Genomic DNA, 18,597 nt, shown 5'->3' on the forward strand with positions numbered 1-18,597 from the left:
GGACCCTAAATACTGAGTCTTCTGATTCGTCACAGGGACCCTCGGGCCTTCTTTTAGCCAACTTGACATTAAAGTCGCCCCCAATCAGCAAGACGGTATTCGAGTCCGACTGATGAAGCGCCTTCCCCTCCACAAAATCTTTAAAGGCATGCAGTCTATTCTGTTCCGAATTATGGGGGCTAATGTAGAAATTAAGAATGACCATGCTATCACCCTTGTTTGGAAGTAATCTCAGTAACTATAGATAATTCATGTTTCTAACCCTAATTCTATAGTCCAGTGATGCCTTTATCAGCATGGTCAGACCCCCCAAATGGCATCCTCTTATTCTTGCAGGCTGGAATAGAATGCGGCACAAAGCCATCTAAAAATAGTTTCCATACCACCCAAGTTTCGAGCAGCAAAATGATATCATATTGTTTAAAAAATACTCAATATGTCACCAATCTGTACATTTGGATTTAGCCCCTGCAATGTTCCAGCTAGGGAAAGTCATAGTATGTACAGTACTAGTTACTTCCCCATGTTACTAAACTCTGTTGGGGCTGGTACTTGGGGGGGGGGGGGGGGGGGGGGAGGAGCCTTTGCATTAACAGAAGACCACTAATTACTGTTATCCAAAGTGTACCTAATAGGATCAATACACTCATAAGCCCCTTTCTGAACAGGAAAGGTCTGATTGGATTGGATTCGCTTCTCGAACCCTGCTGCAGTGGCTAAAAGAAGGCCTAGTATACAAATCTACTCTTTTGATTTCAACCAATACAAGGGCTACCTCTAGTAAGATTTTAATTAGAGAGATTGCATTTGCATCATTGTTAGGCTAACGTGACCACCACGCAATCTCCCTTCACAGATTTGTGTCCGACACACCCAGGACACTCTTGTAGCCATTAGAATTGCACACGGGTTGATTTTGGGACCCATCAGATGTGTATTAACCCAATTACTAACTCTGTTTATCAGGGATGCTGTGGGTTCTTTTTACAGTCCCGATAATACTAGATCATCAATTATGGCTCCTACTAATGGGACTGCGGCCGGAGGAAGATCAATAACAGTTTGTCAATGCTATACAAGGTAAGTGTTGAACAGTTGGGACACTGCGCTCTCCTAAATGTATTTATATTTTCCTTTATATTTTAAAAAAGTAGACCATCCACTGTAGCTGCAATGCTCCGGTGGTTAGGACACTCAAACCAACCTAAAAATGAACTAGTATACAAACGATTGTCGCGACACCTTTGTGCTGTGGATTAATGTTATAAAAAAGGGACAGCAATGTAATCTTACAATAATCTTGTAATAAATTCAATTAAAAGTAATCCACATCGCAAATGTGTCGCGACAATCCTTTGTATATCAATAACAGTTTGTGTTTCCATCCGCAGTGGGTTGGTACTGCTGGATGTTGAGTCTCGTCTTACCGGCAAGACCACTTTATTATGAGGTTACATATCAAGCTTAACACTTAGGGGTTGCTTATCAGATGTTAAAGGGACATTCCTGATGCCTTCCTGGAACAATCCAGACGACGTGGCAGATGTAGCCTTAGTGTTATGAGTTAACAGTCTTAATTCTGAGAGATGCTTTTTGATTTCCCTGACTCTGTCATCGATTATGGTGAGTGTGCTCATAAGTGTCTGCTTAAATGAGTGTATACAATCTAGGATGGGGGGAAGCTTTCTATCAAACACTGCTTCCAAAAGCTTAACATCACTGTGACAGTAAGCAATTGGATAGAGAGGTGTTCTCATTCTCCATCTCCAGTTCGTTCTGAGGGTAAACCGAGGGAGGGGGGAGACTGAACTTGACCATCCACATTGCCCTGGTTAGCAGTATCTGTATTGTCAGGGGATTGTGGATCTAAGGGCAGTGTATTTGGGAAAGAAGAGGCATTTAAAACGAAGGAGGTAATATTAGCAATGTTTTCCCTGCTCTGTGAAGCTACCACAATGGTGCTTTCGATTACCAATATGCATTCCTCTGTTTTGCCAGCCATCTGTTTTAAATATGAGTCTAACAGATTGTAGAACTGCTACTCTTCCTATTCCCAATAGTGTTCTTAGATTTCTTTGGCAAGTCTATCAGCTCGCTGATCATCTTTAGCCTTGCACTTAACCATTATGCTAAGGCCTAAAGAATAATAAAATAGCAAATAAGGTGGCAGTAATAAAAACAGTAATAAAACATTCTTCAAGCAGTTAATAACAGTTAAATAGCAGTTAAATAAAAACTTTCAGTCCAAACACAATTCAAGCAATAATTAGCAGCCACAGAAATACTGAAAAGATAACAAATGTCCCCTGGTCTATCAAAAAGCAGTTGAAGTACCCCTTAGAGTAGATGTGCAAGTGTCTTCAAAAACCTGGTGGAGGGCTAAAGGCACGCCCAAACGCTGCGAGGGGCTTTAGTCAGACTCCCCCTCACCCTCTGCAGCAGCTCTGCTTAGACTGCGCTATACAGCACACCAGCTGACAGCAACTGCATTAAATCGACTGCTTGCCATAGACGACACCACAAATGGCATACAAATGAGGAATACTGGGCACAGTACATTCGCCTCACATTCACTAGAAAATCTATGCTCTACTCCCGTACATCAAGAGTTGCATTATTACACTTAGCCGCAGAACATAGCGAATGCCAAATGGCCACTCTTACTGAACTTCTCGATAAATGGCTCACACCGCCACAGCCTGAAGACAGTCAGCCAAATGATTGCAGTGCCCTTAAGCGCAGCGGGCTTTGCCGCAAGGGTCAATGGCTGCACGCATGCTACTTCCTCTTCAACGCAGGTCCAAGGGGGCATAGCCACACCAGCACTGCTCGAGTAGCCTTACAGCTAGAGGGGCTAGGGGGGCCGCCAAAGCACAGCAGCACCATTAACCGCAACTGGCAGTTTTAAGCAATTTGAAGCAATTGCTTCATGAGGAAAATGAACCATGTAAACTGGGAATTTGCTGCACAAGGTGACAATAAAATCAAAATCTTTGCAGTAGTGTATTTCTTACCCCGTAAATCCAACTCTCTCTCCCTAAATTCCTCCCTGCTAGAGCGCTTCGAACTTCTATCTTCAACTCCCTGCAGATCAGACTCTTCTCTAAGCAGAGAGTGGGGGGTAGATCTCTCTCCTCTGTAAGAGCTTCCCTCTGCAATGGTCTCCCTGTCCCTCTCAGGCTTGAGCCAGATCTCCTTAAGTTCCAGAAACTCCCCAAGACCCTACTTTCCTCCTCTTCTTCCTTCCCTCTCCCCCTCCCCCCTGGTAACACCCGCGTCTGCCGCAGTGACTAGCAGTCGGTTCCCTCTGAGTCCTACAGGGCACCGGCCCCCAACCCCACCCAGGTCCACCCCCTTCCGCGCACTTAGCATGTGGACTCTCACCAGCTGCACCCCATGTAATCCTGGCACTTGCCCTCCTGACCTCCCCTTACCACTCTCCCACTCTCGTCTATCCCCTGTGGCCTTCTTCCCCCCTCATCCCCCACCTTTCTCCTGCACCCTCTACTCTTCACCCTGCACTTCCCTTCCCATCCTAGCACTTTGCATCTCACGCCTACCAGCACCCCTTCCCTCGCGCCTCTTGTTACTGCCCTTGCACGATCCGAATGTCACAAGGCCTAGTAGGACTTTTTATTGTAATCTTTCGTCCTTGTTCCGCCCACTCGTTTTTGTCGAGTGGCGCCATGAAACACCTTTTGTTGTAGAGGCTTACAAATATGCAATAAATAAATAAAAAATCAACATCCCTGAAACTGTCAAACGTTGTATTCCAGCAGAACTCACCTATGTGATCTACAGAGTTCTGTAGAATATGAATTCTGTAGAATATGCTTTTTTTTTAAAATTTCAACTTTATTGATATTTTCAAATATTATCAAACACCATACAGATAAATAAAAGACATAAGCAAATGTGGAACCACCACACAACAATGGCCCCCGTAACATCCCTCATGTGTGTCCTCCACCCACTCCTCCTTCCAATATATGCTAACACTTGACCCGGGTTAAACCAAAGGTTTTAAGCTTCGTCTCGTCCTCCCCACATGAACCACTGATTTTCTCTCTCACCCCTGTTCAGTAGACCCCCCCACCCTTTGCATCCTATGGGTCATTATGCTTTTTGTGCAAGTTAATTATGCAGTCTCCTTATAGTACACCCTGCAGGAGATATCCACGCACACATATTACTGGCTGCCATAGGCAACTGAAACTAACAGTCTAGTTTTGCGATTCCTAACCATTTTCAAGTACTCAGGAGTACTGCACACAAATCGGACCTACATTAAAGCAATGTCACAAGAGCATTTAGCAGGAGTCTAATCTCCAGGCACAAACTGGCAATTATTACAGGAACCTAGCCTGAATCAAAAGCAACTATGTTTCTTCTAAAGAAGCGTACATTCACAAAAAAACTATTTAATATACAACCATTCAGTTAATGCCCAAGCTATGTGCTGAACAAGGAGAACTAACAAAACCAAACGTATTCAGGGAATACCTATGAACTGTTTGCCATTAGAAGTACTGCAGACTCATTCCACCCAGACCTGCTCTCATACATGTGCCAATTGTACCACAGTAACACTAACACCACCTTCCACTCGGCCCTTGCATCAGCCACTGGGACCACATCCCATTCCTTCAGAGGAAAGTTTGCTTCTTCCAACTGTCCCCATCCCCAACCCTGGTAGATGTGGAGGTCACTCACTGCACCCCCAAACTCCTTAAAAGCCCTCAATGGGTCTGTAGTGCGTGTGCAAAAAATGAGCTAACACAACATGGCGCCGATGCGTGGCCATTTTGGACATTCACTTCCGTTACTGCAATGAAAGCCTACTTTTTACTTTTTCGTGTGCTCAGTAAGTAAACGTGCATTTCTGCAGCAGAGGCAAGGTCACATAATGTTGTCAGATGAACTGTGGGGAATAGTTGTATTGTCCGCCAAACAACAAGCTAGAAAGGGAGTCGGAGCATTCTGCAGGTGCAGTGATAATGGGTACTGGGAAAGAAGACCAGGAAGAGAAGCTGGGTTTTTCCACTTCTAACTGGAATTGTCCACTCTTGGCTCCTCATGCTTATTGCCTGCTTTTCAGCCGAGGGAAGTCTGGTGAACTCAGTCAGTCAAACAACTTTATTCGGCCAAGAAGACCATCAAAGTACATCCTGCAAAAACAATTCTAGAAATAAAGATACAATTCTGAAACAGAGTTACAAGGGAACAACAGAAGAGAAAAACAGGGCAGTACGAACTGGCCACCCCCTCCCTAAGAGACCCTAAACAGTTCTTTGAGACAATGGTCTGGACCCACCATCCCCTTGCTTCACCCAGTTCCCATGGCACCTCTGGCCCAAGGTGGTCAGATTTGCCCCTGAAAGGGGACTGTTGTTAGAGAAGACCCCAGTATTTACTATGGCGGATCTGGGAGGGGCACTAGAGCTTAGAAAAGGGCGCGTGCTGATTGAAATCCCACTCATAGCTGGTTGGCCTGCCCGCCCCCAGCCTCCCAAAACCCTGTTAGCTGTACTATGGTCCCGAAAAGACAGTTTGATGCTATCCAGGGTGTTCTTGTCCATACTTGGAATTCTGCAACATCCCACCAAAGCTTCTCTGCGTACAGACGAGCAACCTCCAGAGGTGTTCAGCCAAAATAAACATTTGTTAAGTAGGGCATCCTTTGGTTCTGTCCTGTTTACTGTCAGTTTGGGCACCCCCTGAAGAAAGACTATAGAGCGTTTGGACTTTCCTTGTTCAGAGAGTTTGTGCTGGCCCCCAGATTTCCACAAGCCCTGGTCTTTGGGCTCAATACACACAGAACCCATGATAGCAGAGGCCTGAGCCACCAATGGCAAAGACAATAGACCAGAGTAGGAGACCCTGCTACTATCCCTGGTAATGGCATGGGGAACACAGGGCCAGTTATTGGAGAGCGATTCCCCTTGTGCCAGGTTAAGGGGGACGGCAATCCCTTTGAAGGTGGTCAGGACTGGGGGGACCTGAACAGGTAAACTTTCCAGGGGACTTTCCAGGAGTAAGGTTTTATGCCCCTCGGCAGCTGAAGTGATCACCATGAGCTCCTCCTGGACAGTTCCACCTCCCTTCATTTGGGCCTCTAGCAGAGACTGTAACAGATCCTTAATGATGGCCAGTTCCGCCAGAACTTGATTACACCCACACCCCCTATGTAGGGGAGCCTCCTCTGGGAATTGGTCAATGGACATATTGCACACAAGGTTACTGGCGGCAGTTGGTTGGTTGATGGCCTCGACCATCCGGGGTGGAGTCAAAAGGGGGGAATGACTAGCCCCAGAACTTGTAGACGAGAGAACATCACTCCACGAACTGTAACATCACTCCACGAACTGTTATGGGAGCTTGAGGGGTTCGATGGTTGTGGCTGTGGTCAGGACCGGAACGGGGTTTTAGGACAGGGAAAGACTTAGTTCCGGCTTGCCACCAGCATCTACGCTGGCATCCAGAAACAGATTGAATAGTTCACCCTGATTATTATACAGGGTGTCTTGGCTCGACAGGTGCAGCTGGACCATTACTGGGGGTGAATTAAGTGTCACTGCTAAGGTGTCAGGCATAGACACGGACTGGTTAACAATGGGCTTAGTGGCAAATGAGCCAGCGCATGTCCCAATGGCCCCCAAAGTAGTGCCCGTTGAAGTGGCTAAGGATGGCCCCCCCTGTGGTCGCTGTTGCCTCAGTACCACAGTCTTGCGCTGCGATTTCTGCAGGGAGGGGTCATGGCCAGTGAATTGGGGGCAGAAAAGGAGCGGGGGAAACAGGGATATGGGGTCAGTAGTCAGCTGCACCATAGCCGGTTCTTGTGAGGTATCAGTGTCCAGATACTTTTTGGGGGGGTCCACCATACACCTCCATCATAGTCCACCTCCCAAGCTCACCTCTGTATTCAATGTCCAGTCCCAGTGCCAGCCCCATGAGTCTTGGTCCTTGCACTCCAGCTGAACTCCAGCAGCGCCGAACACCACGCGGCGCCAAACACTGCGCCCTTGCCCTGCTGCGGGCTTCACTGCTGTGGGGCTGGGGAGGCGCAGATAAGCCCAAGGGGACGGGGCCGAAAACCAGGAAGTCCAGGAGTCCCTCCACGCGGCGCCAAACACTGCGCCCTTTCCCCACCGCGGGCTTCACCGCTGCGGGACTGGGGAGGCGCAGATAAACCAAAGGGGGCGGGGTCAAAAACTAGGAAGTCCAGAAGTCCCTCCACGCGGCGCCAAACACTGCGCCCTTGCCCCGCTGAAGGCTTCTGGTAAACTAGAAGGGCAGGGACGCCACCCCATAAAGAAAAGGGGTATTCCTCTTAGGAAACACAAATAGAACTGGACCCCCGGGTGATGCAGTCTTGCTGAGAGGAAGGACGCTCTGCTCCAGACCCCAGTTAGCATGAGTGATCACTCTGCCTACCTGCTCTGGGACTAAGCAGTGTTGTGGTGGCCGAGATGAAGGTGTCTTCTGCAACTATTCTAACGGTGATGCCCTTTTTCTTTGTTCTTATATAATTGATTATATGTATGTTGTGTGTATGTATAAGGTGTGAATAAAGGGCCTATATTGAGCCATGTTTTCTTCTTTATAACTATTGGTCTAAGTGTGAGTTCCTGCCTATCATGAGTCAATAACTTGTTTTGTTAGGGTCTAGGGGGACGTAGGTCCGAGGTCCCTCTATGTGGCCAGGCAAAAGCAAAACAGGGTCTCATTGAGTTACCAGCAGAGCTAAACTAATGCTTCCCATACATCAAAGAGCCCAATGGTCCTGCCCCTATGGCCCTTTTAGTGTATTTGCGAACACTTTACTACTGGTACGGCCACAGGATATAATTCCATGAAACTTCTGTAGGACATCCATTTGACATCAGAGTTCCATTGGGTCAGCAGGATCAACACCCCTATTCTCCCAACTGCCACCCTTGCTTCTTGCGGAGCACCACCCATCTGCCCCCACAAAGCCTTCAAAACGTAGCCACGACACACTCTGTTCACCACCTGCCTTTCCCAGCATCTCAAATTACCGCAGAGTGCCCTTGGAGGCCAGAGGAATATGGATTAGAAATCAAAAAGCCAGTCACATACACTACGAGGAAAAGCATCCTCACCTTCCCACTCTCCTCATCTGAAGATTTGTGGTTGTGGCTTTGCTCTTTAAATCCCCAGATTGGCACAGACACTGGCAGGGACTTGGCATACTGCTGGTATGCAGGCTGAGGTGGTACATTCCCAAGGACCTCCTCGCTCAGGCTGCCATCTGAAAAGTAAGCAAGGAAGACACAATGAGAAAAGCACTTTCGCCAATCACCATGCGTATAGATTGCAACAGGCAACCGAAGCTAGCCTCACTGCCTTCGTCTTGCAATATCACTTTGAAATCCATCCCTTTTGCTGCACTTACCGTCTGTGCTTTCCTCTTGGTCAGATTCGAAAAAGGGCTCACATTCCTGGCTGGTAGAATCTTCGTCCATCACAAACATCCCTAGAAAAGAAGAATTAGCGTCAAGCTCAATTAGCATCAAAATCTACCCTTGCAACATGCATCAGACTCTGGATTTCATAGTAACTCTATGCTAATTAAAACCAGTGTTGAATGAACATGGCCTCAGAGACTGTCCATAAGGCAGTCTTTTCTGAACTCAAAATTACAACATAGTGTTGAAAGAATATGGTCTTACTTAAAATTCTTTGTATAGAACAGATGGTAAAGAGCAGACACACCAAGCACAAAATCACAACCAGACCAACAAAACATCAGAACTCGCCAATGGAGCAAGTGTGGCTACTATAGTTTAGACTGATCTGGTTCAACGCGTACAATACTGCCTATTCTAGCATTCCAGAAGCCCTACCAACGAATATCAATCATGGCAATACAATGTTTGCATGCTTTCCATGGGCTGCGTTAAAGGGCTGGAAGAAATGCCCAAATTAAGAAGGTTGTATTTTTTTTTTTAAATGACATGACAAACTGCTGGCCATTCTCAGTAAGCTTCTGCATGGCCCACACACTCACAGTATCACTAATAAAAGGAACATTTCAATTAAAGCTACAACATTTCCACAGACTCTGTAAAACATTCAAGTTTTGTTTGTTTTTCTGGAGTCAAATATGGGCAGGCCGGACAAAAAAGAAAAAGGACTAAAAAAGTGTTTATTTACTTCAAGGGTCTCAAAATTTGGAAACAAAAAATATGAATACTATATGTATATAGCAGTTGATGATCACCATCAGGGGCAAACATTTCAACAGACAAGCTAGTAGCCAGGCACTAAAGTAATTTGTCCCCTTGAAGGAAGGATAGTTTTCCGGATGCACAAAGCACACAATTTCTTATTCACCAAGAATAAATGACATGACAATGAGTAGTGCGAGAGCTAATTTTGAGGCCTGATTATTGTACTTACCCGTGGGCAATCTAAGTGGTATTGATATTGAGGATTTATTATGTGCATTTCATTACGGAACCAAGCAGCAGACACTGCATCTAGGCTCTGATGATAACTTAGCTTGCTCAAGTGGCTGTAACGGTTCTAGATTCAATCAAACAGGTATGTTTTCAGCTTAGAGCGAAAAGCAGCAAATTAAGTAATATTTCGCAAATCAGCGTGAAGTTCCATAAACAAGGGCCCCTGATGGAAAAACAGCACCACTTTCCCTTCCCCCCAAAACCCTCCCCCTCTCTCGAGTGACATAGTGGGATGAGGGGACAAGCAACAGGTTTTTACCAGATGATCGCAGGTTTCGAGGTGGCTGTACGGTTGCATTTTTGATGCCAGATACCTGGGTGCTAAGCCTTGGATACATTTATGTACCAGACAGCGTTCGAAACTCGATCCTTCTCTTCATTGGAAGCCAGTGCAATCTTCTTCGCTCGACAGAGATGGGGGCTCTCTTGGGTAAATTAAAAATCAACCTGCCGGCTGCATTCTGGGCTACCTGGAGACAATGGCTCTCTGAAGAAGAGTACCACCATAATCAAGCCTGGAGTCACCATTGTCGCTACAACTCCTGCGCGTTCAGTTCTAGGTATAAATGGCAGAATAGGTTTCAGAAGTCTGGTACACATTTTATTCTAGTAGTCCCAACCCCAGATGCTTGTCCCTTCAAGAGACATAACAAGGGTGCAAGAAATAGTAATCTTCATGAATATTCAAGAAGAAATAATCATCCCAAGAAAGGAATATTTAGATACTTGTCCAGCCAGTTCTTCATGTGGGCGGTTTCTTTACCTCCACTCTTGTGATGAATCCAAAAACACTAACAAGGAGAGAAAACTATTTTAAATTTAAAATAAAAGTGTTGATCCAAAAAAGACAGTAGGTTGACACCTTAATGAGGCCTGCAAAGCCCATTACATACACGCTTTAATGATCTTGAGAGCACTTCAGGCACAGATGGAAAGAAGAGCTGAAGAATGACAATGTATATATTACAGGGCGGCAGGCGCCGCCCTATGTTTAAGGTAAAAGCGACTTTTCTCAAAACACTATTGCTGATAACTTTTGATTCTCTGGATGGATTTCGATGATCTTTTTGAAATTCCTGACACAGGTACTTCCAGACTACATTTTGTGGAAAATTATTTTAAACCATGGCTCAACTTTGCACTTTGGCTAGTGTTCCGAAATTAAGTGTTGTGTGTAAGTAAAGAATTGAGCGTGTGAGTGACTTTTTTTTTTTATAGTTGGGTAGCAGATTGCAACTTTAATTTTCCAATGCAGAAAAAGGTGCTTCCAGCGAACACCTGTGGCATGAAAGCCGCTGGATGGTTTTGTGAGGGAGAAAGAGGACCACGTGTGGCAGAGTTAGGGGTGAACTGGAGAGCCTGTTTGTACCAGATCTTTTTCGTTTTAACGGCGGGAACCTATGGGATTCCGGCTGAAATGTTGCAAACTGCAAACGAAAATGAATGTTTCACACAAACTGCGAGTGAAAGGGGGTAATAGGACAGGGTGGGGGAGGATTTACAGAAGGGCTCGAGGTAGAAAGGAGGGGAGGGGCACATGGAATGTTGAAGTGGGGATGGCGAAGGCTTTTACATTGTCAAGTGTTTTCCCATTACTGCGGTAAATGAAACTGCTATTTTGTTCTTTTCATCCATGGGAACCATTTTAAAGGTAGAATTGTGGTAATTTTGGAGTAAATGTGTGCAAGAACAAAGAGGCTCCCAAAAAAACTCTCTTCATTATGTATGCTGAAACACCAAGTGGGTCATTTTGCAATATTATAGGGCAGCATTCGCCCAGAGTGAAACAGGTGCAAAAGGGACAGCGCACACATAATTTGTGAGGGAGGATATGGGCCTAGACTATAGGGCCGATCCACTGGCCCTGGCCACAGGCTTTTAGCCTATTTGGTTCAACGGGGACAGTGGACATGGCCAAAGGCAGTGGCCACTGGTCCATCATCTTTTTTGCAATGTGCGCAGTGGCCACTGCCAAAGGCCATTTCCGGTGGGATCAGGTTAGTTACAAGGCAAGGTTATATGGGCCATGGCCAGTTTTTTTAGTAATTGATGCAGAAGGGCCAGTGGGCCCAGGAGAAGATATCGCATAACGAAGCACTTGAAATTCAGTGGAAAAAACTGAAGTTAAGATAGAGTTCAAATGAACCAATGCATCACAGCACAAGCCTCGGAATATGGCGGATATGGGCAGTGACAACAATCTGAAATTCCAGTCTACACATCCATTTCTCAGTCCACAAGCAAATATTTAACATCACAGGAGAGAGCAACAATTACATCAAAAAGGACACACGAGGGGACTCAGTTTAAGATTGTCACTTCCCACATGTGCCGAATTTCAAGAGTATAGTTGCAATAAATTGGTTCATCCTACCCAAAGGTTTTTCGCTAGAAAAAAAGCAAATTATATATAAATACACACACATAACAAATATTACATACATGTAATTGTCTTTCTGATGCATGTATCTGCTTAGTCACATGCTTTGCATAGGCTGACATCTAGTGGTTGGTGCAGAGTATTGCATGGCTTGTTTTCTAAACGGACGTTGACAGGGCCTGTCTAATACTATCCCTACTGTGATAATACTATCCCTACTGTGATATGCACTGTACCCATGTTCCTACATGTGTCAAGGTCCTGAGTCTGTTTTGTTTCTGAAATGAGGATGCATGAAGTGTGTGTTGGGAGTACAGGAAAGTGAAGCAGGTGTAAGTTGGCTACTTACCTTTTACCCCCAACAAGGGGAGGGAGGATGGGCATGTGAATCTAAGCGGATACAAGCATCATAAAGACGATTACAGGTATGTAATATTTGCCTTCCAAAGCTTGTGGATCTGCTTAGAAGAACAAGCTACTCTCTTACCTGGTAACGTTCTTTCGATGGGATGGTCCGACGACGTATTCCATATCTATGACAGTAATCACCACAGCTGTGCTGCTTCGTAAAATCTTTCGGCGTCTCCGTCCTGCGTCGATGACATCGATACACTGTCCTCGAGGGCCTCTGTCGAGCCGACGTCACTGCATGTTATAAGTAGGACGCCCGACGCCCGTAGCCTCAGTTGTAGTTTTTTACCAGAACGTGTGGCACCAATCTTCTGCCAGTATGACCACAGAAAGCCTTGCGGAAACGTAAGCTGCAATCGCATAAAAAATTCTGTAGAGGGGAAGGCAGGGAGGGAGCGATATGGAATACGTCGTCGGACCATTGATCGAAAGAACGTTAGCAGGTAAGAGTAACTTGTTCTTCGAGGGGATTGGGTCCTCCGACGTATTCCATATCTATGACAGACTCCCAAAGCAGTACCAACTTAAGGAGGTGGGAAAAGAATTTAGAATATACAAATTTAGAATGCCCAATCAAATTGCAGAGTAAAGGACCGCCTTGCCAAAGGCCAGATCCTGCCCATGGATAGGATCTAGGGAGTAGTGACGTACAAAAGTATGGACCGAAGCCCAAGTGGCTGCTTCACAGATGTTACGAATAGGAACACCCCTCTGCAGGGCAGTAGAGGAAGCCATTCCCCCAGTCGAATGGGCCTATAAGCCTACTGGAGGGTCCTTACCCGCCAGGTGGTAACATTCAGAAATTGCCAAGATAATCCATCTACACAAAGTCTGCGGAGCAGGGTAAAAAGTCGGAAGAATGACCTTCTGGCTCAAATGAAAATCCGACACAACTTTCGGAAGAAAAGAAGGACGAACTCTAAGGACAACCATGTCCTTATGAAACACAGTGAAGGGTGGCTTAACAGACAGTGCGTGTATCTCACTCACTCACTCTGCGAGCGGAAGTGACCGCAACTAAAAACACAGTTTTCAGGGTTAACAGTCTCAAAGGACAAGAATGTAAAGGCTCAAATGGAGCACCCATTAGAAACTTGAGAACAAGGTTCAAATCCCACCTGGGCACCTGGAAAGGTGACGGAGGGAACACATTAGTGAGCCCTTTCAGAAACTGAGAAATTAAAGGAATTTTAAAATAAGAACACTCCTCAGATGAGCGCTTAAATATGGACAGCACCGCCAGGTAACCTTTAATGGTACCCACTTGCAAGCCCCTGTGGGCTAAAGAAAGCAAAAAAGACAGAACCACAGGAATATCACATGAAAAAGGATCCACATTCTTAACCCTGCACCAGTTGCAGAACTTTCTCCAACGGCAACGGTACAGGGACTTTGTTGCCGGCCGTCTGGCCGAAAGCAACACCTCCATCACTGTCATGATCCCTGCTTCCAAGGGGTCAGGACTTGCCCCACGACCTTGGAAGCAGGCCCATGACTCTGATCCCAGGAACCAGCCAGTCCCTATAGGGACCCTCTGGACCTTGTCCTGGCGCCAGTGGCGCCAGGCTCATGATGGTGACTGGTCCCGGCACAGGAAGCGCCGGGCTCATATTAGATAAGAGTGCTTGGTGGACCTACCTGTAGCAGACCATGCTGCTTACTTACCAGCTAACTGGTCTCCTGATCCTTCTCTGCCTGGAACTACTTTTTCTGTCTGGGTGGAGCAGGAGCCACTCCCTGGAAGCAGAACACAGGAACTCTTCTAGAAATCTGGAACTCTTTTCTTACCTGGGTGGGGCCGTGGAAGGAGACGCCTAAGCACTACAGAAGGCTATTTAAACCACACCCGATTGGTTTCACGTGCTTCGCGTTATTCTGCATCTGCAGCAGGACGCTCACCGTGTCAGCTCCAGGAAACCTCCAGCTCCAGATCCTGTGAACACGAAATAACCTGCTGGAATCCAATCTTCAGTCTTCTTCAGTCTTCTGCAGCTCCTGCAAAACAAAGGCACAGGTTAGGCTAAAGTAAAGGCAGCAAATCTACTTACCTAATCCAACGGCAGCATCCAAGGCGCCTTTTTCTGCCTTTCTCTTCCAGCATCCGACATCTGCAAAGAGAGAGAACATCGGTCAGTAATATTCAACTACAAGTTCTGCTTACCTGTGTTACGCCCGTTCCAACTCAGCTCGCGCTGCATTCCGGCACCTGCAAGGCAAGATACATCGGTTAGTAACGCTTAGTTACAAGACTGCTTACCCGTCGCTTTCAATCTGTTCGCGCTGCACCTCAGCACCTGCAAAGACAAAAGAGACATTACGGAGCATTCTCCAGCGCTAGTGCAGTCTTTCTACTTACGTGCCATTAGAAGGATAATCTTCATCGTCACAGCATCTGAAAAAGGAAAGACATAGACTTTACAGACTTAAGACTTTTGAAGGAGAAGAGAACAATGCAAAAGGAACTTTAATACTTACAAGGCACGCTCGTGCATTAACGGCGTCTTCGCTCTCAGCAAATCCTCTGCTATCAAGAGGCAGAGCTCGCATCCAGTGAAGCAACTGGATCCAGCGCCCCTGCACAAGACGCAGGATGGAGAGCCCGGCATTTACCTATATAAGGTAAGCGCTATATCAACCCAGTTCCACGGGGAAAAAGGGCGAGAGGGGCTAGGAACTTTCCGAATCTTCCAAACACTAATACCTTGGTTTACCCTTGCAGACATCTCACTCTTCAGCTTAAACTGTCGGTGGGAAGGGGGCCCAGTCCGGGAGCAAAACAAACCCTGCGCCTAACACTGAAGACAGTATCCTCGCCAGATCAAGACCTGCGCCTCCGGGGGAACCAGGTGAGCGTTACAGAACGCGAAGCCTTACCACAAAATTCCCGCCCAGGCGCAATGGAAACCTCAGACACAGACCAGTTGGCCCAATTACTCGGGGAGTTGAGGGCGGAAGTACACGCTGCACGTCAGGAAACAAATGCCCTAAGGAGGGAGTTAGTGGTCTCCAAAGAGCGAACAGACGATTTGGCTAGACAATTGCTGCAAGCCCAAGCTGGACAAATTCCTCTACCAACCCCAAGTGGGGGCCACGCTCCTCCAGCTTCCTCGAATCCAGTACAAATCAATCTACCAGGAAATATACCTTTGGCTCCGCCCGAACGCTTTTCAGGTGATTCAAAAAGGTTTGCTGTGTTCTTCAATCAATGTCGCTTGCACTTTTTGTGCAGACCCGCCGCTTTTCCAACGGACCAGGCTAAAGTGGCCTTCGTGCTCTCTTATCTCAGTGGCAGTGCCGCAGATTGGTCTGTTCCTTTAGTGTCTCAAGATGACCCCATTCTCCATAACTTCCAGGACTTCCAAGCCAGTATGGAGAAACTGTTCGCAAGGCACTATCAGGGACAGGCCTTGGACAATGAACTTCTTTCGCTACGACAGGGCAATCAAGATCTTCTGACTTATATTGCATCATTTAACAGACTAGTGGTGGAAACCAGATGGCCGGAGGATAAGAGGATCACACTGTTTTACAGAGGTCTGCGTGGGGAATTAAAAGACGTTCTGGCTCAAGTGGTAAATCCTCCACAAGACTGTTCCGAATATATCGATCTGGTAGTGCAATTGGATCATCGACTTCAGAATCGGAAAGCCGATCGATCCAGATTTGAAACCCGACTTTTTTCAAGGCCACAAAGTTCTACGAAAGGAACTGATTCCGTGGAACCCATGCAAATAGGGGGTGTAAAAGGACCTTTAACCCAAAAGGAGAGGGAAAGGAGGAGACCACTGCAATTATGCCTCTATTGCGGAAAACTCAGGGCACTTTCTTCGAGATTGTCCAGTGAAGCCCAAGAAGAAGATAGTAGGGGCGTCTGATAAAGGTACCGAGAATTCTGAGCCGGGAAACGACCTCGCCTGGCAAGTGTAGAGGTCCGCTTGCTGAGCGTTAAAACCAGTTCTTTGACCTCGCATTTCATCATGCCCATGGTCCTCGTGAGTCCTGAACAACCTAATCGTATGCATGCCATTAAAGCATACATTGACAGTGGCGCAATCGGGAATTACTTGGACTGTGAGCTGGCCGCCAGGATGAATCTGTCTCTTTGTCCAAAGACGGTGAAAGACGTCATTACCACCGTGGATGGGACGGAAATAGCTTCCGGACCCGTAACTCACACCACCATGGAAGTAACGTTAGTAAGCCAAGATGGGCATCAAGAGAAGATCGTGTTTGATGTGATCAAGGCCCCTCAGTTTCAAGTCATCTTGGGAGTTCCTTGGTTGGAGAAACACAATCCTCAAATTGATTGGCGAGCAAAGACAATACGGTTTCCAGAATGCGCTTCTACCTGCTACCCTCAGCTCTCCACCAAACTAGCTGCAACTGTTTCTGAGAGTCCGCAACTGCCTCCTGAATACCAGGAATTCCAAGATGTCTTTCGGAAAGACCAAGCTAATTCTTTGCCTCCTCACAGATCATACGACTGTCAGATAGACCTGATTCCCGGATCCACTCCTCCGTGCAGTCGCATTTATGCCCTTACTGAACCTGAAAATCTCCACCTAAGGCAATATTTGGACCAGTACCTGGCTAACGGATTCATCCGTCCTTCGAAGTCCCCGGCCTCCTCAGCTCTGTTCTTCGTGCCAAAAAAGGAGGGAGACTTAAGAACGTGTATAGACTACCGTGCCCTGAACCAGATTACAATTAAGAACAGGTATCCATTGCCATTGATCCCAGAACTACTTGACTGTTAATAAGTAAATGACTACGCTTCACGCCGATGCTTGTCTTTATGGAGAGGCTTTATTTCTTTAGTTCATCCAAGAGAAAGGCCCCCAGCTGTGGCTGTCCTCCTGCTCTCAATCCTCTCTCTCTCTGCTGCTAGAATGTGGAACCTTTGCTTAATCATAACAACAAAGGTTCCTTGGTAACTAGGTTTCATGGCAGCAGCTGAATTGATGTGATTGTAAAGTCAATGAAGTAAATGTAACCACCTCCTAACACCTCCCTTCCTTTTACCAAAATATAAGTATTTGCCTAAACTAGATAATAGATTTCATTGAACATAAGTAGTTCATTATTTACATAGTATCTGATACACCGCTATATGAAGAAATAATTAAATTGCTTTAAATACCTTGCAGTGCAGTTACAAGTTGTTGTTTACCTTTTTGCAAATTGCTATCCTCTCCTTGTTCCAGACCCCACCCCCTTTAACAAGCACCGAAGATCCCAAATCTTTAACAACTTGTTTGGGCTGTGAAAATATGGATGCACCTTTGCGCACCTTGGTGGGAAGTTTGATCTTGATCCAATCACCTTCCTCAAGACTGAATTCTCTACAAGCATTCTTCCTGTCATATTGCTCCTTGGATCTGACCCCAGATTCAAATATCTTCTCTCTCACTCCCTCCAGATCTATTCCTACGAATTTTGACCTTCCCATCCAGCCTGGACACATGTGTGAGTTAGGTTTCCTCCCTCTTAATAGTTCAAATGGGGATACACCCGTAACACTGTGTGGTGCTAGTCTATATTGGAATGTTCTCTCCATTATGGTCCTGATCCAGTCACCTCCTGTTGCTACCGCAATTCTAATTGCATCCATGAGAGTGCGGTTGAAGCGTTCTACACACCCATTGGTCTGGGGATGATATAATGAAGTGGTTACTTGTTCTATTCCATGGTTACTCAAGAACTCTCTAAATTCCTTGGAAACCAATTGGGTCCCATTATCTGATAAACACTTTCTGGGGAATCCCTCTCTCCAAAATAATTACTCCAAACATTTAATGATGCTACTGCTGGATATGTCTCTTAGTGTAAATATTTCGGGCCACTTGGATAATAAATCTATGACAACCAGTACATAGGTGTCTCTCCCACCCTTGATATTGAAAGGCCCTAGTAAGTCTAAAGCAACCTCATCCCATGGAACTGTGGATGGCTTTCTAACAGTCATGGGTACTTTTTGAATCCTGAGACCCTTATTACCTTCAATGCAATCACAACAATTGTTGACCACTTCTTCAGTGTCTTTGTCAAGATTAGGCCACCAAAATTCTGCTCTAACCAAGCCTTTGGTTCTAGGCAGTCCCAAATGCCCAACATGAGCTAGCTCAATTATTAATTTTCTCATTTTAATAGGTACAACCATCTGATGTCCTCTATGTAAGTATCCTTTATCAATCCAGAGTTCTTCCTTAACTTTGGCAAACCCGCCTAAATCACCAATATAGTTTCTTATTCTGTTCTGCGTCACCAATGTTAAAACTCTCTGGTACAATTCATCCTCTGAACATGCATTGTCCCACTCCT

General features: G+C 46.0%; 1 protein-coding gene across 1 annotated transcript in view; it reads right to left on the reverse strand.

The window, feature by feature from the left end:
* LOC138452906 (proline-rich AKT1 substrate 1-like) overlaps nt 1–18,597 on the reverse strand; it is a 170,599-nt gene that overhangs the window by 40,481 nt on the left and 111,521 nt on the right. Inside the window, exons 3-4 of the mRNA XM_069605254.1 lie at nt 8,417–8,497; nt 8,124–8,272 (exon numbers count right to left, since the gene is read on the reverse strand). Coding sequence (XP_069461355.1) covers nt 8,124–8,272; nt 8,417–8,497 — 230 coding nt within the window. The remainder of the gene's footprint in view (nt 1–8,123; nt 8,273–8,416; nt 8,498–18,597) is intronic.

Source organism: Ambystoma mexicanum, chromosome 1p (genome assembly GCF_040938575.1).
Source record: "Ambystoma mexicanum isolate Mex_15411 chromosome 1p, UKY_AmexF1_1, whole genome shotgun sequence".
In the NCBI taxonomy this organism is placed as follows: Eukaryota; Metazoa; Chordata; class Amphibia; order Caudata; family Ambystomatidae; genus Ambystoma; species Ambystoma mexicanum.